The 19,266-nt window shown below is 40.5% G+C and overlaps 1 protein-coding gene across 3 annotated transcripts in view; it reads right to left on the bottom strand.

The window, feature by feature from the left end:
• Nucleotides 1-19,266, bottom strand: part of PIK3R3 (phosphoinositide-3-kinase regulatory subunit 3) — a 349,039-nt gene that overhangs the window by 14,927 nt on the left and 314,846 nt on the right. For all 3 annotated transcript variants that reach the window (XR_012160507.1, XM_073357839.1, XM_073357840.1), the window contains 5 exons: nucleotides 8,527-8,638; nucleotides 6,198-6,296; nucleotides 4,572-4,752; nucleotides 3,473-3,598; nucleotides 1,965-2,107 (listed from right to left, as the gene is read on the bottom strand). Coding sequence is in view for 2 of the 3 variants with exons in the window: in XM_073357839.1 (XP_073213940.1) it covers nucleotides 1,965-2,107; nucleotides 3,473-3,598; nucleotides 4,572-4,752; nucleotides 6,198-6,296; nucleotides 8,527-8,638 (661 nt within the window). In the remaining variant the exon portion in view is untranslated. The remainder of the gene's footprint in view (nucleotides 1-1,964; nucleotides 2,108-3,472; nucleotides 3,599-4,571; nucleotides 4,753-6,197; nucleotides 6,297-8,526; nucleotides 8,639-19,266) is intronic.

Here is a 19,266-nt window from a genome sequence, read left to right as displayed (position 1 = left end):
AAAGCTGCTCTGCTGTTAAGCTTCCTACATTCAGACTATTTAGTAAAGGGATAGCATCTTACTTTGTGATTTGTTAAACGCAACATACATTTATGGCACGCTATAAAAAGTTTTAAACACAGAATAGGGGACTTTTTGGTTTACAGTAGGTAGTTGCTCAAATCACAGTAACTTTAGGCAACTAAACTAGGATAGGTTTTTTATGCAAGAACTGCTAGAAGTATCAAGAATTCAGAAGAAAGGATCACATTACTTTGTTGTGCTTAGGTATTGGCAAAGTTTGACAGTAAGAACTGCACCTTGCTATTAGCAGGCAATAGAGGTTTGAGCCTCAACCATTAACCTTTGTATGGACTTTGGCCAGATAGAAATTCAATCTACGTTATAAAAATATGGCTAACAGTGGGGTTTAACATACATTAAGATCAGATTCTAACAGAAGAAAATTTTGATGCAGTTCACATTGACTTACATTATCATCTCCAGCTCCTCATTCAAATTGCAGTAGGAGACTAATAGCCATTGACAGGTAGGGGGAAATCAGTGTGGTCTTTCACTGAAAAGTGACACTAATACTGGGATGGTGGGGTTCCAGATTTACCAAGTCTCCACTTGTAAACTGAGCATATTTGAAATGAAGAGATGTGTTCTCTCTCTATCTCTCAACTGCATCTCATGCAAATTCAGCTGGGGATCTGACAGTCAAGCTAGGTTATTTCCTTCTCACACATCAGTGTTAGAGATTCTGCAGCACAAATCATGCCCTCATTTGTACAACCCAATTAAGCCCTATGTGACATGTTCCAATGAAAACTGATTCACCCATGTTTCAGAACAACAGCTGTGTTAGTCTGTATTCGCAAAAAGAAAAGGAGTACTTGTGGCACCTTAGAGACTAACCAATTTATCTGAGCATAAGCTTTCGTGCGCAACAGCTCACTTCATCGGATGCATACTTTTCCACAGTATGCATCCGATGAAAAGTATGCATCCGATGAAGTGAGCTGTAGCTCACGAAAGCTTATGCTCAAATAAATTGGTTAGTCTCTAAGGTGCCACAAGTCCTCCTTTTCTTTTTGATTCACCCATGTAACTGAAACGTTAAACGATTTTGCCGATGCTTGTGGAGGAACAGAATTCAGCTCTCTTGTGCATTGCTATGATTTAAAACAAAGAGTTTCTTTTTGTCAGAGTCAGTAGATAAGACTATGAAAACACGTAAGGAAAAGGTCTGCTGAGTCAGAAGTGGCCATTTTTCAGGGCAGAAATCACACTTTGAAGAGTGCCTACTACCATCCCCACAGGTCTCCACTACCCAAAAACCCCTCATTGACTTAGATTACTATTGTTGTCTTACAAAGAGGTAGTAAAATATTATGGAAGTTTTCAGCTTTACAAATATTGGTTTGTTCTTAATTTCAAAATGTTTGAAGAACCTTTGAAGGCACTGGATTGGGGCCAAATCCTGATTTCTGATGCACATGCAACTCTTAGCAAGATCAATGGGAGTTTCTAAATGGGCATCCAAGAGCACATTACATGACAAGTGCTTTCAAGCTAGTCATTTCCGAGATTAACTCTACATGTGAGTGCTAGAAGACAGCTAACTTTTCTTTAGCTCATGTTTTAGCTGTAAATTAATTTCTCCCCCTCTCCAGATAGTATTGTCTGAGCTTTAAGAATATACATATCTAAACCTCAGATTTTCCTGTAGAGCTCTTCACTATAAAAATCTAGATTCATAGAAGTTAGAGACCAGAGATCATCCAGTCTACCTCCCAACAAATACAGGATTGTCCTCTACAGTGCACAACTGTTTGGGATATTTGAACATAGGAATATGAATCTTTAGTAAACATACTTAACTTCTTTAATCATATAAAAGAAGGCTTAACAGAATTTTCTGTTAGCTTTACTAGTGTGTCTATGTAAGGAGCACACACAAGTATGGTTTGAGATCCTACCGTTCGATTTCCTTCTCATTCCCCTCTCTGCGGAATCGTTCAATGTATTCTTTGCTGTATCGCTCTTGTGTGTGGCACTGTTCCTCAAATATTTTAATGGTTTCATTAAATGCTTCAATTGCAGTTCTCTTCATCTGAATTTCCTATACAAAGAAACCAAAACCAAAAAGCATCTTTAGTCATTTGCATCCTGAAATAAGTTACAAGCGCAAGACTCAGTTATGCTTCCTAAACTGATGGTCAGAAAGAAACTTTCAATTTTTTTTTTTTTTTTTTTTAAATTGTGGCAAAGTCTGAGTTTTATGGAAGAGGAAAAAACCCAACCCACTTTAGCCAAAGTCTCATAGAAAGCCGACCATTTCTTCCTCCACAAGGTTTACCAAGTTAAAAAGTACTTGTAATTAGGCTTCTTTGAAAGAGAATTCCACCACAGATCTTTAATAATCTAGTCCAACCCCCTACTCAAAAGTAGGACCAAACACCAACTAAATCATCCCAGCCAAAGCTTTGTCAAGCCGGGCCTTTAAAACCTCTAAGGATGGAGATTCCACCACCTCCCTAGGTAACCCATTTCAGTGCTTCACTACCCTCCTAGTGAAATAGTGTTTCCTAATATCCAACCTAACCCGCCCCCACTGCAACTTGAGATCATTGCTTCTTGTTCTGTCATCTGCCACCACTGAGAACAGCCGAGCTCCATTCTCTTTGGAACCCCCCTTCAGGTAGTTGAAGGCTGCTATCAAATTCCCCCTCACTCTTCTCTTCTGGAGACCAAATAAGCCCAGTTCCCTCAGCCTCTCCTCATAAGTCATGTGCCCCAGACGCCTAATCATTTTCGTTGCCTTCAGCTGAACTCTCTCCAATTTGTCCATATCCCTTCTGCAGTGGAGGGACCAAAACTGGACGCAATACTCCAGATGTGGCCTCACCAGTGCCGAATAGAGGGGAATAATCACTTCCCTCGATCTGCTGGCAATGCTCCTACTAATACAAGGGTGGTGTCCTTCGATACCTCTTCTTCTAGGATTCTATCCTACTTTATGACCCCTGTATGATGACACAGTTGCATGCAGTTCCTGGAAATGTCTCTTAGCTGGCTGAGGGAAAAAAAAATCCCTGGTGCACATACTATATAGGACAGCATCACTTCTGGCTGCTCTGATTTATGCTGGGAGCTGCTATGGTGCCTGTGATAGCTTAAAACCTTTATCTGGGCTGTGCCATTCCTCCAGAAGTGCAGTGCCATATCTTATATGGAAAAGCTACATTCAATCACATTTCCTTTACTTATTAACTTTGTAATTGTCATCCCCACACCAAAAAAGCCCCAAACTGAAATCAAAGACAAGACAAATTTGCTACCTATTGCTTACGCTTTTGTTTTCCTTTGTGTATTAATTTTTTTTTTAAATAATAATTTGTTTCACGGTCTTACTAGGGATAGAAGTTCAGCTTTTCAGACAGACAGCTGCTGTAATGATCAACAAAAGGTTATTTTGAAAACTGACCTGTGATGTTCTGGTGTATTCTTCATATAGTCTGTCATACTCTTTACTCTTGTCCTGATACTGAGAGTGGTATTCCTGAAGCTTTTTACCTACTGCATCTATGTTATCTTCTTTTACCAACTGATCCTGTGTATATCAGGAAAGAAAGAAGGTAATTCTTTAGGCAAAGTAGTTTCTCTAAGCACTGTTCCTTGTCAACCTAGTAAATGTGCATATTTCTGTGATCAATTATGCAGCATTTTTTACATCAGGCTTCTAGAAGTATGGAAGAGAGATCTAGTCCGGCAAAGCAAAAAATAAGTTTCACAGTCTATAAAGTGAGCGACTAGAAATATGTAACTTAGAACTAAACCAAAAATTATAATAAAAAAAGATACCCAACAAAGGCAACGTAAAATCAGGAGATGCCTAGATCCCCCTTAGAGAAGGAGGGAATAATACAGGCAGGAAAGATCAAAGTTTTTTTTGTCTGTTTTTAAAACAAGAGTTCACAGAACTTGTGGAAAACTGCTACAACTCTGGGAGACATTTTGCTCAGTGTTAAAGACTGTCGTATAGCATGGAGGAGGAAGCGGGGTCAGCCCAAAGCCCCAGAATCTAGAGAACTAAGCACAGGGCATGGAGCCAGGTGGCCTTCTCACTTCTGCCAGTGACTGATTTTAACATATTTTGTACATAAACAGTTGCTTTGCATCCTAGCCCACAGAGCCCTGCATGTAATTCACTAAATCTCTCAGCCTCAGCTTCTCCACTTTTAAAATATAGGCGATGACAATTACCTACATCATAAGGATGCAGTGAAGCAGATGTTTACGTAGCTGGAAAAATTATGAAGTCTGTCAGTGTGAGTGCTCAAAGTAGAGGTCAGGACCTCCTTCTCCTAACTTTGTGGTTATTGTTTTAGACCCCATGGACTCTTGGAACCACTACTTCGTCCTTGAAAATGTGAAGTTGAGTTTTCAAGCATAAAAGGGCTTTGAGTTTTCACATGATTCATGTGAAAAATCCAGGCTCTGGATAGAAAGCCTAAGTTTTATGACAAGAAAAAACTACAAAAACACACATCTGCTAACAGTTATTGGTTCTCTGGAAACCTCACCTGTTGATACCTGGATACTGGATACATCAGCTTCACGTCAAGCTTAGGATTGTACTGGGCAAGAGATTCATGGCGGTAGTGGTTAATCAGCTCCACAACAGAGTTAAATGTCAATGGATCAGAAAAACCATATTTTCCATCCCGATGATAAATCTTTATCAGTTTGTTGTTGCCACCCTTCCTGTAAGGCAATACACTAGCTTAGAGGTTTTGTTGTGTGCATGGGTAGCATGCGTGCACAGACATACACACAAGCGGCCACATATATGGTATGAGTAGCCATGCTAAGTTTTTCATAAAGGCAACACACAAGAATCATTGTAGCTAGTCAGACAATCTAATATGTACCTTTGTAACTAAATTATCTAATATATATTAATATGTAAAAGGATAAAAGTAAATACATACAAAGGTCTCCTCAAGTTTTATCTGAGCAGCAGAAAAGCCCAAAGTAAATCTCTTCCAGTGTTCACTCGGGGACTACTTTATTGTATTTAAGATCTAGTTTAACTAGAAATTCTCCAAGGGGATGCTCAGAATTCCTTAAGGCAGCCACGCAAAAGCCCCAAGGTGAGCAACTAGGAATATGAAACTCAGAACTAAACCAAAAAAATTATAATTAAAAAACCCCAAAGAACACAAGGTCAGGAGATGCCTAGATCCCGCATAGAGAAAGGGTGAATAACAAGGGACATACAGGCAGGAAAGATCAAAGTATTATATAAATGAAAATGCACCTGCAAACCAATTATCAAACAAACAATCTCAAGTGTTGGATGCTAACACTGGATACTCAAACTTAAATAAATCCTTGGAAAGATTTATAACAGGGTAATTAATCCAGGACTTTACATTATCCAGGTTTGTATTTGCTGGCAACTTCTAGAAGTGCTTGCTTATTTTTCCCCCTACTAGCAAAAAAATTTAACAGTGCTCTGTCCTTTATCGGCTTTCTTAACTTATGGCTCCTGCAGATACATGCTTATATGGTTAAATATTCAGACCACCCCTAATTAGACTTAAGGCAAAATCCTGACTGGATAGAAATATTATCCTCACTAACTTCAGTGTGGTTGTGCAATATGCAAGTCAGAGCAGAATTTGGCCACAAGAGTACATTTTTAAACTCACGAAGGAAGCAGATTTTGAACTTCAAGACAACATAACCATCTATCACATGGCAACTCAGATGAAAGCTGATCCTACTATTTGGTGAACATACCGGACCAGATTCTGCACTGAGTTACACTCTGCTGTGCAATCAGAATCAGTGTCATTAAATGCAGTGTCCCAGCTTAACGGAACCTCCTTAAATCAAAGTACAGAGACAGAGAGAGATACAGAACTAGGACCTTTACTGATTATGTCTGCATCACAGAGACATCCAAATAATACTGTCCCAGTATGCACCGGGCTCAGCATAAGAAGTGGGATGGAATTTCCAGGAGCTGGTCATTTGTTTCCTTATTCCAAACTCCTCATCTGAAATCTCTGGAGAAATGTTCCCCAGACAGTGGAGACTACCACTGAGGGCATCTCAATTAAATACTAATGTGGTATCTACTGACACTGGTGACACTACTAAAAGCAAGGTATGACAAGAGAGTGAAAATACCCAACACTTACCGCAATGTCAGAGTGTAGTCTCCCTGCATCTTGGTTGATGCATCGCGCACCAGAAATGTTCCATCTGGCATGTCTCGTAATTTGTCATTTACCTCCTCCCTGGAGGAATGAAAGATTGCAAGAAAGATAAACGAGAAGTGTTAGGTAGACAATTTGCTTTAAAACACACATTCAAAGAGAGGCCACCAGTGTCAGGGTGCGTAAGGAATTAGATTTCCTTTCTGTTTTGCTTTCAAAATCTTATGCAATCTGAGGATTTAATGTCTGCTTTTCAAATTCTCTTATTTCAGATTTAGGATATGCATAGGGATAATATTTCTGTTCAGCCTTTAAGGCCATCTTAGACCGGTTTGAACTTGTTCACTTTTAGCAAAAACCAGCAGCTGCACTTAACTGCTGTTTAGGAAGAAGGTTATGTATAACAACAGTAGCAGCTGTGTTTCAGAGAAATCACCAAGTTCAAAATCTTTCATTGGGATTTGCTCACATTTAAATCCAAACTGGAAACAGGTGACTTTTGTGAAGGCACTTCTGGCCCTTTAAGAAACTGGCACGAACATGGTCATTCACAGAATGGTGTCAGAAAAGTATCCACACTTTAGCACAGTTCTAGTCTCAAGGTCCATCAGTGGTTTGATTTAGATATTTCTTTTACACCAGTTTTAAAACTACTGTAATGCCACTAATTCCAGTGGAATTACTCCTAATTTTCAACTGTTGTGAGAGAAGAAATTTAGGGTTTATTCTTTTAATTAAATGGAAGAGGCTTTTATGGAATGGGTAGGACCCATAAGCATTTCAAACAAAGTGTTTGAGCTAAGAGTTAGTTAAACTTTCAGGAAACTCATTCCATCCAAATTACATACCACGCTTTACTTACAAAACTAATACCTTGTCCTTTATGGCATCTTTCACACAAGGATCTCAGAGGTAAGTTACAAACCACACACTTTATCTATTTGATTGATTGAGAGCACCTCTCATGTACCCTCACCACCACCCATGAGATGCAGGCAATACACCTACATTTTAAAAGGAATAATAATGGATATTTTAATTCAGAGATTTCTACAAGAGCTTTTTTTCCATTCTTTATAAGTGTTCTTAGTGGCATTTAACTATCCTGGATGAAGAATCTCTTTCAAAAGAGCAATTTCCATTACAGATATGAATGGTATCGGAGAAAAAGGGAAATTGTTGCCACAGAACCCTTTATAGCTTGGACCTGACATCTCAGAGATGGCCTCTCCATGTCTCCAACAGTTGGGAATGGCTAGGATGCTTGAGCTTTCATTCTCTAGTAGTGCCCAGGGGGCTGGAGATGGAGTTCATTGTGGAAGATCCCTAACTTATTCTCCAGCCCTCAGTCCAATAAAGTAAATGTCTGTTGGCTTTTCAGGCACAATGAAAAGCTTATCTGTTGCCCAAGGCAGCTGGATTGACAACTGATGAAATATATTTGTGGGTTGTATTTTGTAAAAGAAAATGAAATGAACTGATAAAGTACATATAAAGCTATTCCTGCAAAACTGTATATACTGGGTCTCATTCAGGAGATCATTTACTCTGGTAAATCACGAGCAATGCCATTAGGTCAGTGTAATAATACTATTGTAAAAATGATCTAAGATAACAGAATCAAGCCCACTGGGTTTTGTAATCAGGTTTTGCCATTGTTCAATAAGGGCCTGAATTGTGCTACCCCCTCACACTGGTCTAAACGGGGTTACTTGAGTAAGGTACTAAAATGTAAAGGTGGCACAATCGGGATCTAAAGTCCTTTTTTCTTCTGTTAAGAAGGTAGTGGGGCTAATGAATTCTTTTCCTAGACAACACTCAGCCACAAAGCAAATAGCAATCCAAGACAGTATCTCATTCTTGTTTTATTTTCAGCTCTAGCATATTTAATTTACTGGTTTTATTATTTACATAAGAGACACACACTTACTGAAAGTTTCATGAATTGCTCATTCCCCAATGCTACGTTTAATAAATCTACTGACTGAAGCCAGTACATTCAGAATAGCTTTGTTTCACAACCAGAAAGGCTAGAAAAAAAAACAAAACTTAAGAATCTGTAGAAAGATTCCAAGAAAACAATTGTGGCCACAAGATTGTGAACTACTGTTCTAGAACAATAACCAAACAGAACACGTTAAACACACTCAGTTCCCAATTCAGCATAGTACTTAAACACACACTTCAAGCGATCTGCAAAATCTGGGCCTGAATGCAGTTCCTGAAGTGAAATGTTGCCTGAGTATACACAGGCCCAAAGGGAGCACAACTTAAAAAGGCTCATTCTAGTCCAGAAATAAACATTTTTTACCTTGAAATATCCCCCCAGTACCACTCTGCATCCTGCAGCGAGAAACTGGAATTGTCCTTTATTCCATTCATGTTGATCGGAGTCATCGGTTTTGGGGGCTTTGGAGGAAGAGCTGAAAAACAAAAAACAGATTTTTTCCATTTACCTTTCTGGCTTATATCACTAAAACGTCAAGAGGTTAACAGTCAAGGTATTTTAGTTAACAAAAGCCAGAAGTGAAACATACATAAGGCGAGGCAACGGAAATGTTACAGAAACTAGTCACTGGCTAATGGGAGAGAACAGGCAGCTTGAGTATGGATGTGTTTTCTCCAAAATGTATGGAATTCATAATTTATTAAAGCCCATTATACTAGGACAACATATGTCAAAAAGAAGTGAGCTGGGCCCCAAAATAACTATCTAGTCTCTAAATTGAACAAGTGGGAAATTCACAGGAAGTGGTAGTTCTTGGTAAGAGGATTCATGACAACCATCACAATAACTAGGATAATTTTACTGTTCACCGCTCCAAGCAAAATACTGAGGGCTTGTCCGTGGCTTCCGTCACAGCCTGGAAAGCATGTGTGTGTGGGGTTGGGGGCATACAGTTTTGTAACAGCTACAGTTCTCAGAGGAACTGTGGCCCTTGCCATAGCTTTTGAAGAGTAAATATGCCCCCCCCCCTCCTATGTCAGATCAACTTTGCTGACTGGTGAAAAGAGGAGGGTATAGTTTGGACCTCAGCTAGACTTCACTCCCCACTAGCAACACAAGGACTGCAACCATTGCCCCATGCTTAGGTATACAATAAGGAATGAGGAGCACGGAGAGGAGTAAGGGAGTAAACCGGTGCTGGGCTAGTCACAATCTAGCCCTAAATTGTCAAGCTTCCCCTTTGAACTGTAAGGGGTAGAGGCCATGTCTCAAGGGAGCACAACTCTCCATGGATATGTTCACATTGCAGCAAAAAGGGACACCACGTCCATGGTAGCAAGTCTCAGAACCCTGGTCAACTGACTCAGGCTCCTGCTACAGAGCTAAAAACAGCAGGGCAGACATTCCTGCTTGAACTCTGAAACCTGGTGAGGGGGCAGGATCATCTACACTACTATTTTTAGCCCCTTAGCGCAAGCCCAGGTCAGTAGACCCGGGTTTATTGCAGTGTAGACACACCACATGCTCCCAGGCCCAGATTACACAGCCTCCAGAAGGTGTGTGTCTCAAAATACTGAATATAGCAATGCAAGACTGCAATTCTTAATGCAAGTGCATGCAATCTGGTGCACAGTCAGGAATGCAATTATGATCACTTGAAACAATTTTTTTTGATCTCTAGTTCAAGTGCAGAGTGACTGGACATTGAGAGTTGCATTGCTTAGAGCCATTCATCTGTTCGCCTCTGAACCACACCTCCCACATTGAAAAAACAACAACAAACCCTGTACTCTAACTGCAGTTTCAAATGCTATTTCATGTTGAGGATCCAACACACAGTAGCTTCACTGTTCTTGGACAAACCAGCAAGTACTCAACCAAGCCAATCTAAACTAACCTGAACCTTGACCCAGACGTTCACACTCTGGAGTTACTGACCAAGCACCTGATTCAGATAGTAGCATTCATTCTGTGGTACTGAATGTTAAAGCTGCAACATACAGGTTCGTTTTGTGGTTCAGCTGGGAATGTCCAGCTGTGCATGAGTCTAGAGGACCAATAAGATCTTGTATCAGGAGGGTGCAATTCCATTGGCCTCACTGAAGTTACTTGCTTCTACTAGATTTAATGTGGCCCCCTGATTTATAACCATGGTCGTTATGGTTGTGCGGCCCTTTCAGATGGTATACAGGTACTACTCAGAATGAATTAAGTTCATGCCTTAGTCTACCTCCTTGCTTGAAGCAGCCTCTTGGACAGAAGTCCCCAAACTGTGGGACATGCCCCCTTGGGGGATGCTGAGGAATATTTGGGGGAGCGTGGCAGGGGCCCAGGCCAGCACCCACTGGGGAAGGTGGGGAGGGAGAGCCACCCAGCTCTGCTTCTGGCTACCAGCCCCATGCCCAGGCCTCCAACTCCGCTCCTGGCTCCGTCCCAGCTGTGGCCCCAGGCTTGGCCCCCTTACCCCTGTCTGCACCCCCTCCCCCCCCAGGAGCCACAGCCCTGCTCCGGGGCAAGGGGGGGGTGAGATAAAAAGTTTTGGGACCACTGCTCTAGGAGCTAAATTCTGATTTCTGTTACAGCAATGTAAATCCAGAGTATCACTGAAGTCAGTAGTATATCTGAAACCCTATGGCCCTGTGATTCTACTTTGTTTTCTGACTACTAAAAAGTTTAACTGGCTGTCATTTTATCCACAAAGTCTCTGTTCAGTCATATTTTTGGATTACCCCCCCAAAAAAGTACAGTGACAATTTCTTTTTAAACTCACGTTTGGACATTTCTGCCACGCATACTTTAAATGAACTACTACTAGGGGAAAAACAAACACACACACACAAACAACAAAGTGTAGACAATGTTTAGAATTCAGTAGCTAACAGCTGCCTTCAATACTAGGTCAGAATAAAAGATTCAAAAACCTGCTACTCTAGATCTGTTCCAGAACCTTCCATAGTTTTAACAAACCAATACCAACTAAGCAAGCACAGGAGGCTCTAGCTCTTTGCACTGCAGTGTTAAAAAACAAACAAAAAAAAAAAAAAACAAAACCACGAACCACCACCTTGTAACCATAGAATCATAGAATATCAGGGTTGGAAGGGACCCCAGAAGGTCATCTAGTCCAACCCCCTGCTCGAAGCAGGACCAATTCCTAGTTAAATCATCCCAGCCAGGGCTTTGTCAAGCCTGACCTTAAAAACCTCTAAGGAAGGAGATTCTACCACCTCCCTAGGTAACGCATTCCAGTATTTCACCACCCTCTTAGTGAAAAAGTTTTTCCTAATATCCAATCTAAACCTCCCCCACTGCAACTTGAGACCATTACTCCTCGTTCTGTCATCTGCTACCATTGAGAACAGTCTAGAGCCATCCTCTTTGGAACCCCCTTTCAGGTAGTTGAAAGCAGCTATCAAATCCCCCCTCATTCTTCTCTTCTGCAGGCTAAACAATCCCAGTTCCCTCAGCCTCTCCTCATAACTCATGTGTTCCAGTCCCCTAATCATTTTTGTTGCCCTTCGCTGGACTCTCTCCAATTTATCCACATCCTTCTTGAAGTGTGGGGCCCAAAACTGGACACAGTACTCCAGATGAGGCCTTACCAATGTCGAATAGCCAGGTACGTGATGATTTCATGGGATCTCACAAGTCAAATGGGGGGCCTAGCAAGAATATTGTGATGCTGGTGGTAATTTTTCCTCAGTCAGTCTTATACCACAGACAAAATACGATGTTGGGGGTTACCATTCTGGCAGAGCTGATCTTTACACATGAAGATCATGTCCATTCTCAGCTTTGGCTTAATATTCTCCACCACTGCATTCGTGCAGCTCCATTGTAGGAAGCTGTAGTGTAGACAAACCAATGCAGGTGGGTGTTTTTTGTTTTTAAGTCACTGTTAACTGAACTTCCAGTGGGAACGAACCAGACCTGTCCAGACAGAGCAGGAGTCCTTCCTACTCTCCAGGAATGGGACAGAATTTGCCCCAAATTTGTTTCTTCACATCTACGGATTCCACACATCAGTAGGCTTAAGTTGGGAAGTTATATAAACAGAAATAAATACAATTAACACGATCATTTCTGTCTCAGTTAAAAGTCCATGAAAGCGTGTTGGTTTTTCTCCATAGCCTTTATTAATTCAGATATTACTGATACTGTACTGCTACACCAAAAGGCAAAAAACTGCCATGGAAGGAAGTTTATGAATGACAAAGGGCTTCTTCTTTGGGCTCCTCTAAAAGAGCATTTAGTTTGTGGCAAGCCGGGGTGTGAATTTACTTCGCACTAGCTTGCCATGCACTACTTGCCCATAAACAACCCTGCTGACACGCACTAACAGTTTGCAAGTATGCTTTAACCCAGTCCTGTTTCAAAGCAGGATAGATACTTAGTGTGGGGCAGGCAAGTGTGGAGTAGATTCACCCCCCAGCTTGCCACAAACTAAATCTTCATTTAGACAAGCCCTTTAGAATGTGATCCTCTGCACATGGATAAGGTCCTAATCTTTGCAGGCTGCTAGGTATATGTTGCTTGTTTGCGCACTATGGAGCTATTTCGCAGATCTTCTTCTGTTCGGAGCAATGGTTCTCAACGAGGGGTACGTGTACCCCTGGGGGTACACAAGGGTCTTCCAGGGAGTTGAGTACCCATCTAGATCAGCGTTTCCTCAATCTGAAGGCTCTAGCTCCCAGGTGGGGGGTAGGAGACAGGTTTAAGGGGATTGCAAATACAGGGCCAGCGTTAGGGAGTGGCAAGCACAGCAACTACCCGGGGCTCCATAAAGTTAAGTTACATGCTTCAGCCCCACCACCTGAGGCTCAGGCTTTAGACAAGGCCCACCAAGTAAAAAAAACAGGCTCAAGTATCACACTGAAATACAAGTACAATATTTATATTCCAATTGGTTTATTTTATAATTAGATGATAAAAATGAGTCAGCAATTTTTCAGTAATAATGTGCTGTGACACTTTTGTATTTTTATGTCTGATTTTGTAAGCAAGTCGTTTAAGTGAGATGAAACTTGCGGTTCTTAACCTTTCCAGACTACCGTACCCCTGCTTCAGAGCACTGGGAGCTTTAACAAAGAGCTGACATGAGCCCTGCACTTCAGGGAACCAAGAGCTCTGTATGACTGCACAGGTGTTGCATTAGTCTCCCCGCTATGATTTGGGCTTCCCCTTCTTCCCTTCCCTATGCCAGATAAACATCAGTTCTTATCAACAAGCAGGCAAGCTTGTGAGACTGTTATTCTACAGTCAGAAATATTTGAGTGAAATATGTAACATAGGAAAAGGGACAGGCAACAGATTTTGGGCATAACCCTGTAAACCCTTACTCATGTGAGTAGCCTTTTTTCAGGAGAGTCATCTCATTGAAGTGAAGCAGGTAGTTCTATTGTATAAAAGTGTTTGCTGGACAGGGCATTTTGTTTCAAGAGAACCTGGGACCAAACCTTGTAACTCAGTCACCCAAAGGATTGGACTGAAGTTAGTGGGACTATTCACATGAGTAGGGGTTGCAGGACCAGGCTCCAACTATCAGTTTACCCAGAATGTGTAATAAGGTTAAAGGCCCAAATACTTCTGATATTTCTTGCTTGGACTTTTTTTTTTCCAGCCTGGTAGTACTGTAATCTACTGGAAGCTACTTGAACAAAGTGCTGGATGTGAAAATATTTTAGGCTCTGCAACATAGAACTATGAACAATGGGACAGAGGCTTTTCATTTATGGGTTTAGCAAGTGCCTTTTACTCCAAACGTATTGCAGCAGTGAAGCAGCTACCAACCACACTGATGCTTTTACAGAATTTGTACAGTGATAAATTAGAGAATTACATAAATGATCTTAAGACAGTGGTGTGTGGATACTGGTAAAAGCTAACAGCAGTAGAACTAGAGGAAGTTCTGTGGTACATCTGTGTGTGTGAAAAGTAAATAAAAAAAATAAGGCATTAGACGTCAATCCCAATTTGTGAAGGACTTTAACAAAGTCTATTTCATAAAACTATACCTGACAAACAAAATATTGAGTTAAAAGCCTACAATAAAGTGAGGATAAAAAGGAAATGAAAATTGGAGTGTAGGGTGTGCAGAATACAAAACTTCCTTGAAAATGGAGCTGTGTCTTTCCACAGTCTATTCCTGAGGCACAAATCTGATCTTACATTGGTGACAGAGGAGTAAATCCACTAGGTCAATTGAGTTATGCTGCAGTAAGATCAGAATCAGGGCCACAAACTTTTTTTTTCTGAGACATGAAAGCAGCCATGTCTCAAAATGACAGAGTGCATTTGTTTCTCTCTCTCTTATTAAAGCATGAAAACGTTTAGCACCAGGGAAACAAAACACACAAATTCTTCAGAACAGCTTTAACACACACCTCATTTCCAAAATCCAAGGCTGCAACTGAACAAGACATTTCTTCACCTGCATCAGTGAGTTACTGAGATTAGATCCAGACTTCTGTGACTGCCTGGTATGGATCACTGAATTACAGATTGCCCCTCCCACCGTGTCTCAAGAACCAAGATCTTTTATTGGACCAGCTTCTGTTGGTGAGAGATACAAGCTTTCGAGCCACACAAAGCTTTTCTTCAGGCTTTTACTTATGCATGGGCAAGAGCCATTTTTTAATACTAGCATAGTTTTGCTAAAGCTTGCTCGTTAACAACCCTAACCTCCTCCAGAACCTGCTCTCTAAGATCAACTCTAGTCTAAAACAGAGTCTGTTGGAAAAACTGATTTCTGAATGGAGACAGCACTTCAGCCAATGGCAGCAAAGTACTGGGATCGTATGTTGCATGACATCAGCACACAGAATGTAGCTGTGCAATTTCCAGCAGGTAGTTTTGGCAGAGCTGTTCTACAGAAGTGAAATATAATTTCCTTCCCCCCCCCCCCCCGAGATGCAGGCACAGAGATTAGACGTCAGCAAAGTTATAGTTCTGATGCTTTTTCTTGAATGCATAGGGATTTGTTTAGATGCTACTCAAAACGCAATACAAATAGAAACCTCTAAGTCAAATCTTGTCCACAGCCAGTCTAAAGAACTAAGCATGCTGGCGATATATTACTGAGTTTTAAACATTTCCTAATTCTCCCCCCTCTTTACAAGGGAATTTAAATCTTTCAAGTCAATGGGCCATACTCACCCCCGAAGTAAATAGTGATATACATACTTCACTTAAGTTACAGCCAATATCAATTTAGTCCAATTGTCCTTTTCCTGCAAAAATGTTAAAAGGATCGTTTTCTTAAAACCAAAACCAAAAAAAGCAATTATAAATCTAAAGAACCAAAATGTGGATTTTTTTAGCCAGGACTAATTCAGGAGTTATGGTCTGTGATAAAGGCAGCTGCCCCCAAGAAAAAGCAATTGCGTTGATTTTAGTAATGCTAGATCACTAAGTGGCATCTAGTTCCATCACATACTCAATTTATTCCCTGGCTGCAGTATTTGCATGATAGATAAAAGTCTGCAGTTAATTAAACTTTAATTTAAGCTTTTGAGACAGATGCCAATGAGACTAAAAATGTCTGCATTACTGAACCTTTCTTCTAGTATTTTCCTAGGGACATAGGATTTACAATGGGAAGTGCAGAAAAGTGCTGAACTGCAAGACTAATTTGCAGAACCATGGCTCCCAATCAGTAGGCTGGAGTCAATTGTGGGTCACAGCAATTTTGTAAAGTAACTTGAGGATTTTTGTTTAACTATCCCTCTTTCTTTTTGGTAACCCTCTAATACAAATGCTGCTCCCTCCCTCCCACCCTCCACACACACACTTTAGGACAAGTGGATCACAACAGATCAGTGGGATTCCAAGCTGAGTTCTAGGTTTGAGACAACCGATTAATATTCTGGGGGGTCATAATGCAATGTTGTATAAGGTAGTGCCATTATTGTGGAAGCATCTAGCTACTCTATAGTTAGGACTATATTTTCAAGTGGGCTCAGAACAGGACAAATTCCTCTCTAAAAGTAGGTGAGGGTGGTGTGAAATTCCACACCAGATTCATTTTATGCCCTCTGAATATTCTATATAGTTTTTGCTTTCTCCCCCCCCCCCCCCCATTACTTTTAATACGTCTCAGTGCAATTTTTCTTTGGGAGTCCTACATTTTTCATTGTTGACCAATCACAAAACTTGATAGAGAAGTGTATCTTGAGTAGGTCTGCTGCAAAAAGTTGTTTCTTTATTCAAAGTTGTGTTTAGGGTACTTTTTAGCTGTTATTCATGGCATAATTGAAAGCTTATGTGCAGTGTATGCAACAGAGAAACCCCCTGAAGGAGGAAACCTCGTTCATCAGGAACTTTTGTTAGAAATTTGTAACCTGCAACAGAAGGGCTCATGTGCACCTGCTGACATAAAGGTTCATGCACAGCTACTGACAGAAAATATTCTGTCAGCCACTGTGATTCTATCCAACCCCTTGCCAAGTCCCCATCCCCAATTCAGTATTAGGAAATGTATACACAAGACTTCATTGTGAAGTAGGGATGTTAACCTCCCACCCCAAAATACAGCTCCACAAAAGCAAGGTAACGAGTAGGTAAACCATTCAAGAGTAGATACCCTCTACTTCTCCATCCACCTTACCATAGATACCATGGACCATGCACCACAACCTTAACTCTGCCCATCTAGAGATGCCAGTCTTCCATGAAACCTTTTACCAAATTATTCTCGTCCAACACAGCCAACTACTAGGCCAAGAATTCACAACTACTACTATTGGGAGAAAAAAACATGGTAAAGGTGTGCATGCAGAATGGTGAAAGGCAGACAAGAGTTAAGATGTATGGATGGTGGGCAGAGGAACAGAAAGCATGGAAGATGGCTCAATTTTGTTTTCTTGCTTTTGTGGGTTTGTCAGGTATGGCGTGTGTAACAAGTCAAACTGCTTCACAACAAAGTTTTGTGTTGGATATGTTCAGATTCTTATGCTATGTCCATCACCACAGCATTCAATTTTCAAACTTAACTGTAATATGATTGTCATCATTAAACCAGGGTAAAGTTTCCCCCACCCCACTGCAACCCCTTGGGTGAGCAAATCGTGAAAATTGTTTTCATATGTTCATTGGCAAAGTGCTAAAGGTGTTTACTATGCAAAAGAAACAGTCCTCATTCTTTTTTCATTTACACTGGTATAAATCCAACTGAAGTTGGAGGGCCAGATTTTCAGTTACCCCCCAATTCACTCATGTCAGCTCCTTGATCTTCAGCTAATCCCTGCAGGAGTTTCAAGCAGTCTCAGGGATATCAGATGACGATATGGCTGGAGTGCTGCAGCCATGCCCCTTTCTACTTCCATTGAAGGCCAGGTGGGAAGGTAGTGCAGAGCAAAGCTGTCCTGGGTTGCACAAAGGCATCATGATGGTCTTCCTATAGAACATCACAGCCACTTCAAACTTCACATTTGAAGCACGAAGATTTAAATATTTCCGAAGTATAGGCCCGTAGCATACCATTTTACTAACAATCTTCATCCGCAATGTAGTGCCAATGTACATAAACTATTCAGATTCCATCCTGTAGAGATCAGGGATACACGTAATGAACTGACTATTGTATACAGTATAACAGACCAAATTTACTGTTGCAGTAATTCCACTAACTCTAGCAAAGCTACACCAAGAATGAACATGTTTATTTAACATATTACTTTCCTTGGCTATTTCATAATTGCTTGCATCTAGAAGGTTATAAAGCTAAAATAACTAGATGGAAAAAAGTTGCACAATTCAAATAGCAAGCATTCTTATTAGCACTTTAACGATCTGTTGCGTATCTGCTACTGAAACTAAGTAAAACAGCAGATATAAACTACATTACTTTATTACCAGACTTGGAAGGATTTGATTATTCGTAAATGTCGATTGCATTGCACATACACAAATTGACAAAAAATATTTTCATCGATAATCAAAATTTACAGATAAGCAAAGAAAGAAAAATGTGGTTTGAAAACTTAGAGCTTAATTTAAGGATATTTACTTTGTATATGTTTACAATTTGTGTTTTAACGATTGCAAGGCTTTAACTTTTTGAAACTCAACATCAACTGCCATTCAGTAATTATTGTCTGACTCCCCCCCGCACTCTAATTTCCCACAATTGTGAACATTTAAATTGATAAAACACAAAAATGTTCTAAAATAAAAATCTAGCAAAGTTAAGAATACAAGAACGGCCATACTGGGTCAGACCAATGGTTCATCTAGCCCAGTATCCTGTCTTTCAACAGTGGCCAATGCCAGGTGCTTCAGAGGAAATTAATAGAACAGGTAGGTAATCAAGTGATCCAGCCGGTCATCTATTCCCTAGCTTCTGGCAAATGGAGGGTAGGGACATTTCAGAACATGGTTTCGCATCCCTGCCTATCTTGGCTAATAGCCATTGATGGACCTTTCTTTTTTAAAAACCCTGTTAAAGCCTTCACAACATCTGCTGACAAAGAGTTCCTAGGCTGTCTGCATTGTGTGAAGAAATACTTTTGTTTGTTTTAAAACTGCTGCCTATTAATTTCATTTGCTAACCCCTAGTTCTTGTGTTATGAGAAGGAGTAAATAACACTTCCTTATTTACTTTCTCCACACCAGTCAGGATTTTATAGGCCTGTATCATATCTCACCTTACTTGTCTCTTTTCCAAGATGAAAAGTCCTAGTCTTATTAATCTCTCCGCATATGGAAGCTGTTCCATACCCCTACTCCTATTTGTTGCCCTTTTCTGTACCTTTTCCAATTCCAATATTATTTTGAGATGGGGCGACCACATCTGCATGCAATATTCAAGATGTGAGCATACCATGGATTTATACAGATGCAATACATTTTTAAAAAAATCTAATTCTGCCAAGCCAATTTATGACAATGTATTCTTCTATAGATTTGCAGAACATCCAAGGAAAGTTAATTTTCTACAAGGTACACTTAATTAGCTGGAACTGTTAGTGCAGCAATTATTAACTTACTCTGCACTAATCAACTTCAGATCAAGAGGATTGTTCCAGGATGGCGGACACACAATGAAGAAAAGTTTACACGTTAGTCACCAAAAAGGATAAGTATTCCAAAATACAACTCCTGATC

The sequence above is a fragment of the Lepidochelys kempii genome, chromosome 8, assembly GCF_965140265.1.
Source record: "Lepidochelys kempii isolate rLepKem1 chromosome 8, rLepKem1.hap2, whole genome shotgun sequence".
NCBI lineage: Eukaryota > Metazoa > Chordata > Testudines > Cheloniidae > Lepidochelys > Lepidochelys kempii.
This window is presented reverse-complemented; position numbering and strand designations above follow the sequence as displayed.